Consider the following 9,416-nt stretch of genomic DNA (forward strand, 5'->3'; position numbering starts at 1 on the left):
TTCCTAGCGTATAATACGAAGATGTGAATGGCCAGTGACAAAGCAGTAATATGTGACGACATAAGATGAGAATCCATTCTATTGCATTGTTGCCCTAACCCTAACTGAACTCAGTCCTTTTGCCTCAACCTAACCAATCCAACCAACAAAGGCAATGTGTACTGGCCAATCAGAGGGAGAGCACAGTGGGTCATGATTTTTGCTACACTAGGAAACACACATGAACACACAATGGATACAGTGTTGTAGGCAGGACCCCATTCATTCCTCTTAAAGCTGCTCAGTGGAGCATGAAGCCAAAAAAGCTTGATTTCTGCTGTATAGAATCACCCAAATCCTCCACACTGTGGAGCCCATAGACCAAGCACACTAGAGACTAATGGCGGCTGAGTGGCTAGGGTCTGGTTTAGCCCTAACCATAAACTTTACTAATACCTAGATACCAGTCCCAAAGATGGTGCCTATTCAGTCCACTGGAATTGCTCACCTGATGCATACATCAAAAAAAGTTTTCTAGTTTCCAGGTGTACATCCACAGTATGTGGCCCCCATGATGACATCACTGATTTTTAAATGGCTTTTCTCAGTTCCAGGAAAGTTTTACAAATATAAAACCATCGTGGTTCAAAAATTCAGAATAGAAAGATTCATAATCGACCTTGTTTGCACTTTGAGGTGTCCTGTCATCAGTTTTACATATGTATCTTTTATAATGGTGACCTTTTGGGAAAATGCTTGTTGGCCTGCAGGGGCTTTTTTCGTGACAATACTGTATGTTGCAACTGGGAAAAATTGGTTGCAAGGCTGAGTAGCATTTCTAGGGGCCTGCCATTAACTTGAATGGGGATAAAAATGATTTCATGCAGCTCCTCTAGACTTAAAACATTTCTATTTCCTCTCCCCACATCTCATTATATCTGTCCATAATTCATGAAAATAAAAGTTAATAAAAAAAAAATCATTTTAGCTCCACCACACAAGTTAGTATCATGGATCATGTTATGAATTTGAGTCGCTACAGCCCTAAATGAAGGTTAGTCTCTGGGTGGCTGCTGCAAAATGTATATAAACACAGCATGTGTTGACTCTGTGTTGTTGTGGGTGTCAGTTATTTGTTGACGTTAACGTTAAGCTAACAATAGCTAGTGTTACGTAGGCCTTCACACTGTTAACATTATAGTAGAGCTAAAAAAGAGGCAAGGCAGTTGGGGAACGTGCATAAACATCACATTTGGATTTTACCGAGTCTGTTACATTTACATCAGTCTATAGGCTGGTTCACCTTATTTTTCACGGAAACACGGAGGCAAAACAGAACGCAGCCAGCTTCCGTTTTTTTGTGCGACACTTCCGGTCCAGCACTCTTGACCACTGTATAAATGGGAATTGCCTTGTTGAATTTAGCTATATATATATATATATATATATATGTATGTATATCTCACATATTTCACGTCACTATATCACCGTTTAGACTAATCTGATGTTTGTAAAGTCTATAAACACAATGATTGAACAAACGTTATTATTTCTGTGTGTGTAATTAATAACATGGTTATCGTAGATTAGCTGGGCTAACCGTTAGCTGTTAGCTGTTAGCCGTTAGCGGTGTCTGTATTAACTCAATAAACGGTCCGTGAAAAAAAAATTTTTTACAGCGGATATCTTAGTTACAACATGATTGAGCTAACTGGAGTAGTTTCATGTCGTATGTGGGAGGCTTTTAACGGATGACGTCCTGATGTTAGCTTTGCTGCTAGTGTTAGCTGTCCCTGATCAGCTGCAGCCACTTATGCTTTCTAGACATTGTGATTTCCCAAAACTGAATATCTGTGTGTCGAGGATGCGAGCCGCAGCTTCAGCTGCTCAGGTAGAGAGGCTGTGTAGCCCGGTGTGTGTTTTTCGCTGATTCGGTTCTGCAGGTTCTCTGCTGGTACACTGGAGACGGGGATCAAGCAGTTTGTCTCACTCGGGATAGATTGTGCTTTTTGGGTTCATAGTTTTTGATTGACGTGCGATTTATTCGCATTTGGAGGGAATTATTTTTACTGGTAATTACCAGATAACGGAAGCGTGGGCACAGTTATCTATATAAAATGCACAGACTAACTAACTAACTGATTGACTAACATAAACAATTGAAAATTGAAAAAAATTAGCCTGCACCGTTAGCTCCGATGAGGGAAAGCATGAGGGAAAGCGGCTGACTGGAAGTCACACACAAAAACACGGAAGTTGATCACTATTTACTCCCGTGTTTGAAAATAAGATGGATAGGCAGCCAAGAAAGTGGAGGAAGGTCTCAGTTTTTAAGTTAGGTTACTATCTGACCACTCATTGGCAATAGTAATAATAAAAAAGATTAGCCTAATACATGTAAAAAGTCACATACAGTACCTTTAAGTCTTTAAGCTATCCAATTTAGACTTCATTCTTTCTTTCCTTTAAATATTGTTGCAGACAATATACCACAAGCAATCATATTTAATTTATTTATTTATTGTTCCTCACACACAACATATGAAAAAACTCATATATGGGAAGCTGCAAAAAGTCCATTATCCTTCTTGGTAAATCAAGTGAAGTGCTAGCATCAAGCAAGTACAACAAATCACTTAAAGTATGTTGATATGAACCAGTTTTGTCTGCCTGTATTTTGTTATAGGCGTAATCAACATCAGGACACACTGTGCATAAGACTCCATATGGTTTGGTAACATATAAAAACAACATCTGCTATGCTTACAAGGCTGACTGTATGGTATTTACGTTAAAGAAAATCAGCATAGTTGAGAAAAACAAATGTTTAAGAATCAAGATTTCATCATGCTGTGCTGGTTGGTTTTGCAGGGCAAAAAGTCCGATGTGCCCGTGTGTTCCCCATCTTGGTTATAAGTGCAAATAAGGAAATGTAAGTACATCCAAATTTAATAAATAAATAAAGACTGCGTAAAACATGGCCTTTTAAGCAAGAGCTTCAATATTAGGTACACTTGCAGGAGTCACTTTAATTATTTACAATCAATCCAGTGATCATAAAGTGATTCCCACACTAAATGTAGGGCATATGAGGCCCCTGAACATCTGTCCGCTTTGCCTGATCTGTAATCCAACCTTGGCTGAAACAGCTGTTTTTCTACCACAAATTCAATTAAACACAACATTGTCATCTTCTAGTGGGTGCAACTGCTGCTCTAAAATGTTGTATAACAGGTTAAAAATAACATTTCTGAACGTGGATATCTACATAAATTGTAGTCAGGGAGAAACTCATCTATGACAAAGAAGCAGAAGAGCAAAGAAATCTCTCCCTTTGTTCCAAAATGTCTTCACTGTGTGGGCTGGCAGACTAATATTCATTTGTGGTAGTTTGGTTTAGTCTGAGCCGCGCATTAAGCAAACTAAAGCTGGTCAATACTCTCGTAGTAAGACATAGATTTTCTATGCGCTAAGCCTTGAAAAATGCCCCAGAGATGTGAAGGAAGTGAGGAAGTAAAGTTGGCATGGCCGTGCATGCATGGATTACTGGATATGAGCAGTCCGTATGGTTGGGTCAAAAATGAGGTCTATCTTCCAAGGACTGCTCCCAGGCATCTACTCCTCCATCTGCCACAGACTTCCCCTCTCAGTAACTGTTGTCCCCTACAAGCCAATCTCATCCGATTAAACCTCCCATGGACCTCGTCTCTAAATTAGGTGCGATGTCTTATTTACAAGAGAGGTGTGTGGAGAACTGAACCATTGGTGTAATCTGTGCAGCCTAATGGGTGGATTGCGAGCTCATGCTTTGGATGAACATGTGACGAGAGACTGGGTGCGACAGTATTATTCTACAAGCCTGTATCAATTAGAGTCATTACACTAAGCAGAGGCCCAAGGACATGAAAGCAGCACTGGAGCTGTGGGTGTGGGGTTTTTTTTTTTTTTTTTTTTTTTTGTTCGCATGAAGCCTCATTATGTGTGTGGGAGAAACAGGAGCGAGAGTGAAAGGGACTTCACACCCCCAACATGCTGTGACATACCGTTGGCGCTTTTTAAAAGCCACATTGAGCATCACAGGAGAGGACGGTTGGTGCATTTCAGCGTGCTTCAATGTTTTTATCAACTCTCAAAAGGCTTGAACACACTCATCATACATTATGAAGTATGTTTTGTTTCCGCAACACATAGGCTATTAATCTTTGCTCCTTCGTTGTGTGTACTTTTCATAACATGAATCTCACACTACTAAAAGCAGTTGTTCAGGTCACCACTGCATCATATGATACAGACTGCAGCCAAGTCAGTGATCAACATATAGTGCAGAAACTGTCCAGCAGCCGTCAGCCTTCGCTTGCCAAAAATGTTATCATGCAGCACACACACACACACACACACACACACACACACACACAGCCTGAGCCAAGTTGTTCGTTTTTAAATGACGTATTGCACATTTTCACTCCTCACTGGTTCCTTTGCAGTTCAGTAGATCTGCAGCTGTGTGTCCTGAAACATACAGTTGCCCTCTCATCCGAGATATGCCCCAAACCAAAGCCTATTTCTGGATGTCTGTGAAACAGATGGGTCTGTGGGGAGTTCACTGTATTAGGGACTATACAAAGTCGTGGGTCATGTGTACAAGCACAGAGCGGATGCCAAATTGGACAAATGACAGGCCTGTTATAATGTATGGGCTGATGTCTTGTGGTGTTAATATGCTCATGCTGAATTAGTCTGATAATGTGAAGCTCTGGAGGACTGTAAAGTCTGGATGCAGAGTTCATGGTCATGACAACCCACTTCAGTGGCCCTTGAGTGAGAAAACACATCTGATTATGACACATTTCCTTAAAATAAACAACTTTCTATTGCAAGATTCTCTGAAAACACAGATGCATCCAACAGCAAACCAGTCATACAGTTAGGTGGAGGTGTGCATGGATCATATGCAGCCTGAGTTATGATTCACAGATTATAGAGATGGGTTGCTTGGTTCAGCGCCCATGCAGAGGTGGCAGTAAACTACCTGACTGGAGATGAGGTCCTCGCAGACGGAGAGAGCCATCTGGATGGCGTTGGGCTTGTGCGTTACGGAGATGGCGGTCAGCTTGAATTTATCCCTGCCGTAGACCTGGTTGGCCTGGGTCACGGCATCTTTGAAGACCTGCTCGTATCTCTTCTGGCTCAGGACGGCCCCGATGTTCACGATTTTCGGCTCACAGCCGGCCCGCGCGCAGGAGCACGAGAAGAGCACCGCCAGCAGAAACAGACGCATCGTGTGGACCACCAAACAGCACAGTACAGCCCGGTCGCTTTTCTCCCCGGTGGCGGGTCGGCTCGACCAGCTTCTGGACAGCGGCACGGCTCAGCTATATGAATGCACGACTGCAGACACGATCCAGGTGGGTGGTGAGAGCGAAGGAGGGAGGCAGGCCAAAAAAGGATGAAGGAGGACTGAGAAAAGAAAGGTGGATTTTATGTGCAATGCGGAGGAATGTGCATATTAGGGGCAGGCTGTCAACCAGGGACGTCCACACCGCATTGTCCACTTCTTTTCTTGCTCTCCTCTGCAGAATGGCACAAACCTCCCCGCGGTTTGGAAAATACACTCAAACCATTGTCCAAGCTTCCGGGCTGCTTCCTCTCCGGGATGTGTATCGCTCCCTCCAGCCGCTGCTCCGCGCGCTATGTGCGGACTGATCACCCCGATGCGTCGCTGGCTGGTCGCTCCGGGCTGAGCGGCTGCTGTCCTTGGTGCTGACAGTTGTGCATGCGCGCCGCTTTGGTCCTGCGCGCTCCCGCCGTATCGGCTCCCCACTCTGGGTTTTGCGCGTTGGCGTGCTGCTGCCGCCGCCGCTGCTGCTGCTGATGCGGGAGTGGAAGCTGATGGTATGAAAAATAAATGTACCCAGCAATGTTTAAAATCCACTCGACCACCGTGCTAGTCTTAATAGGACATGAAAGGGAGGATCAGTGAGGGTTGCGCACATGAAGTGTTCAAGTTACATACCTGCAGGGCGTGGATAGGATAGGCGGCTAAATTAATTCCGATTATGTGGGTTTTGTTAATGCTGGCGATTTGTGATAACAACCACACAGCTGTGAGATTTTCCTCATAAATAACCGGATTGCACAAGAGCGATCAAGTGTGTTTCAGGTCAGAGTTGACACATGGTCATGGGCTTTGATGAGACTTATTTTCATGCAAACTGGAAGGAAAGTCTGATTTATCGCATGCGTAAAGTGGACGGCCCCTGCTTGGACAGCTCATAAATAACGCAGCATGTCAGGGCCATCCGTCCTTCAGCCGTCACACTTCAACTCGAGCGGACCCGCGTGTCTTGCGTCTGTAATCATGCATGTGTGTGTGTGTGTGTGTGTGTGTGTGTGTGTGTGTGTGTGTGTGTGTGTGTGTGTGTGCAGACAGTGCATGGACGCAGGGCAAAACCAGTGCTGTGTATGTTGTTGTAGGTCTCTGACCCCGCGCTTTGGGGTGTCTCAGTAACTGTTAGGAGCATCCCTGCAGCAAGATAATACATGAGCAGAATCAACCTCCTGGTTACCTAGGAAACAAGATTTTTTTACAAAACACACGCACACGCGAGCGCGCGCACGGAGAGGATCTGTACACAGAGGAAATATTCTCTGACAAGCCCACAGTGAGTTTATTCATCACAGCAGGAAATGTCCAAATAAATGACTCTAACAAAACGAACACGCACACAAAAAACACAACACATAAAAAGACATTTAGTCGGAGAGACTCGTTGTATGAACTCTGCTCAAACAGCCGTTTATCATTTTGATTATTAATGGTCAATTATTTGAATATTTCGCCCCGAGGGGATTTGTGATGTGGGTTTATTCCGAATATAAGCAATTCAAATGCGATTTTAAAAAAGGTGTTTTGGAAATGAGGCCAGTATGAAATGATCGAGTAGTGTTCTGAATTATAAATCACACAACACTGTGGTGTCTCTCTGTGTTGCAGCGAGCTGATAAATTAATCACAAGGCTGAAGAAATCAACATTCATCAGCTGCTGGCTGTGTGCTTCCATAATGAGCACGTCTCAGATTTGATTTGGTGATGGGGTGTTTTTGTCTCTTCCAAACTTAAAACAAGGACAAATTTTCCTGTTAAACTATGGGTTTATGGGTATCTCACCTCATTCCTCACCTCACTTTTAACACTCAAACTGAGTCATGTATAAGTCATGTAAAACAGAGAACCTGTTCTGATACCAACTGTGTGATAAGAACACCAAACCTGATGCTAAATAAATGAAGGGGTTCACAGCAGGGCTCTGGTACATGCTTGTATTTCTACATTTCTGTCCACACAAGGCAGCACGGTGAACTCATTTCAACATGTCTGCACACATTATTCATATCTTCAGTTCAATTCAGTTCACTAGAAAGATTTTTTTGTATACTGTTTTCCTTTCGTTCATGGAAAAAGCTGCCTCTACACTAAAATCACTAGATGCTGTCTACCACTCAGCCCTAAGGTTCATAACAAATGATTCTTACAGCACCCATCACTGCCACCTTCACCGAAAGGTTGGCTGGCCACGTTTGGGTGTGAGGTGGGAACCGCGTTGGTATTCGTTCATTTATAAAGCTTTGATACAGATGCTTCCATCCTATGTTTCATCCCTTTTAACGCTGGCCTCACATAATCTTGGTGCTTGTTCACAGAATAGGTTGCTGCTTCACACTCCTTTAATTACTGAACTAGGAAGAGAGTCATTCTCTTACAGTTCACCTTATACATGGAATAATCTGCTTAAGACGTTAAACTCTCTGCCACCTTTATGCCTGCTTAAATGCCTTATTTCTGATCTTGTTTAAACTGAGCGTAAATGCTTTTAACTATACATCTACACTGTAGCATGTTTCCTTAGTGACTGTTTTTTATGTCTTTGTTCATGCTTGACATCACTGAAAATGAGAGTCTCTCTAAATTGATTTCCAGAGTGTTAAATAAAGGTTTGAATGAATGACAAAAAAAAAAGGATTAAACCTGAAGTACAGAAGATTTTTGGTTCTGGGTTTTCAAGCAAAAGCAATCTGTCTATAGCCCCAAAACACACTGAGCCTTATAATGAAGCTAACACAGCCTATTAAGTCTAAAGTAGCTTATCAACATTACTAATAGGCCTAAATGAGCATTCATTATGTTAGTGGCTACTCTGCAGTGGGCTGTCTATGGTTATTTGGTACTTAACTTTGCAGCCACTGGCACGGAGTGCAAACAAATCTGTCCGCACACTTTTAAATCCTCTTTTGTCCTTCAAGAGTTTTCAGTTTTTGGATTTGGAATCAATAGAAAGGGAGATGCAAGACATGCCACTGCTGTTGAGGTTTGCCAAAAGTTAGAGGAAAGGGCGCCAAGCTATGGTCGTAGGATGCACATTTTAGTTGATGAAATGTTAAACTTTCTTTTTTATTCTGTGTTTAGCTACACCTTTTTCACAGCTGGAGAAGGTAAGAATCATTTTAGACCTACAACAATGTCACATGGAAGTTAAAATGTTAAAAACTTACTGCATCCTTTCCATAAAATCTTTTGTCAAACCCACAGGGAGCCACTGGAAAGGAGCTAAACAGTCACATGTGACTCAGGAGCTGCATGTTGCCTATCTCCAAAATGTCAGTCTTTCATGAACGAAGAAAGTGATAAAACATAAAAGACAAGATGATATTGTCATTGTCATTGAGCTCGGGCTCACTGCAAAGTCATCGAGATCTGGCGCTTGGACAGTGACTTGCGGGGTCAGAAACCAACAAAAAAATCTGTCCTTTTGTTGGCATGCTAAGCGACCGGTTGCTGGCATCAGGGGGAAACGCAGCGGGACAAGGACGAAAGTTATGGCGGCAAAAGTCCGACTGAGGCTGGTGAGAGTGGTGGTGGATGGGTCCAACCAACACAGACTTTCACCCGAGAGAGCCTTTTTCACGTCCCGTAAGATTCTAAAGCCAAACCCTGTTCTTCTTTCCAACACCTAACCACGTTTTTGTTGCCTAAACCCAACCATGTGTGTTTGTTGTTGAAGGAAAAAAAAACTCAATTTGCGGTGTTGTACCGACGTAGTGCTTTTATTTTGAAAGAGAATGTGTGTAAACGGTAAATTTACTGTGAAAACAGATGTGTATTTTGAAAGAAGACAATGTATGTAACAGGCAGAACTTGACACTGCATCCCAGAACGTCAGCAACAAACGCACCCAGGGTACCTTTCATGTCACAGGTCGACGTGGCCCATGACCAAAACATCAATATGTGACGAGGTCGGAGTGAGAATGTGTTGCGTCATCATGCCAACTCTCAAAATAAATTACAAAATAAGACAGAAAGTAGATGAATACAGCACCCCTAAAGGCAATGCAACAACATTTTTAAAGGAAACAAGCATTTTTAGTGTCTTTTATAT

The 9,416-nt window shown here is 42.8% G+C and overlaps 1 protein-coding gene across 4 annotated transcripts in view; it reads right to left on the minus strand.

Annotated features, from left to right (window-relative positions):
- Window positions 1-5,830, minus strand: part of grin1a (glutamate receptor, ionotropic, N-methyl D-aspartate 1a) — a 45,217-nt gene extending 39,387 nt beyond the window's left edge. Inside the window, exon 1 of one of the 4 annotated variants that reach the window (XM_049604752.1) lies at window positions 5,009-5,830. In XM_049604752.1, coding sequence (XP_049460709.1) covers window positions 5,009-5,257 — 249 coding nt within the window. In that variant the 5' untranslated portion in view covers window positions 5,258-5,830. The remainder of the gene's footprint in view (window positions 1-5,008) is intronic. The other 3 variants (XM_049604753.1, XM_049604754.1, XM_049604755.1) reach the window with 3 other exon arrangements.
- Window positions 5,831-9,416: the final 3,586 nt, after the last annotated feature.

This window comes from Epinephelus fuscoguttatus, linkage group LG18, assembly GCF_011397635.1.
Source record: "Epinephelus fuscoguttatus linkage group LG18, E.fuscoguttatus.final_Chr_v1".
In the NCBI taxonomy this organism is placed as follows: domain Eukaryota; kingdom Metazoa; phylum Chordata; class Actinopteri; order Perciformes; family Serranidae; genus Epinephelus; species Epinephelus fuscoguttatus.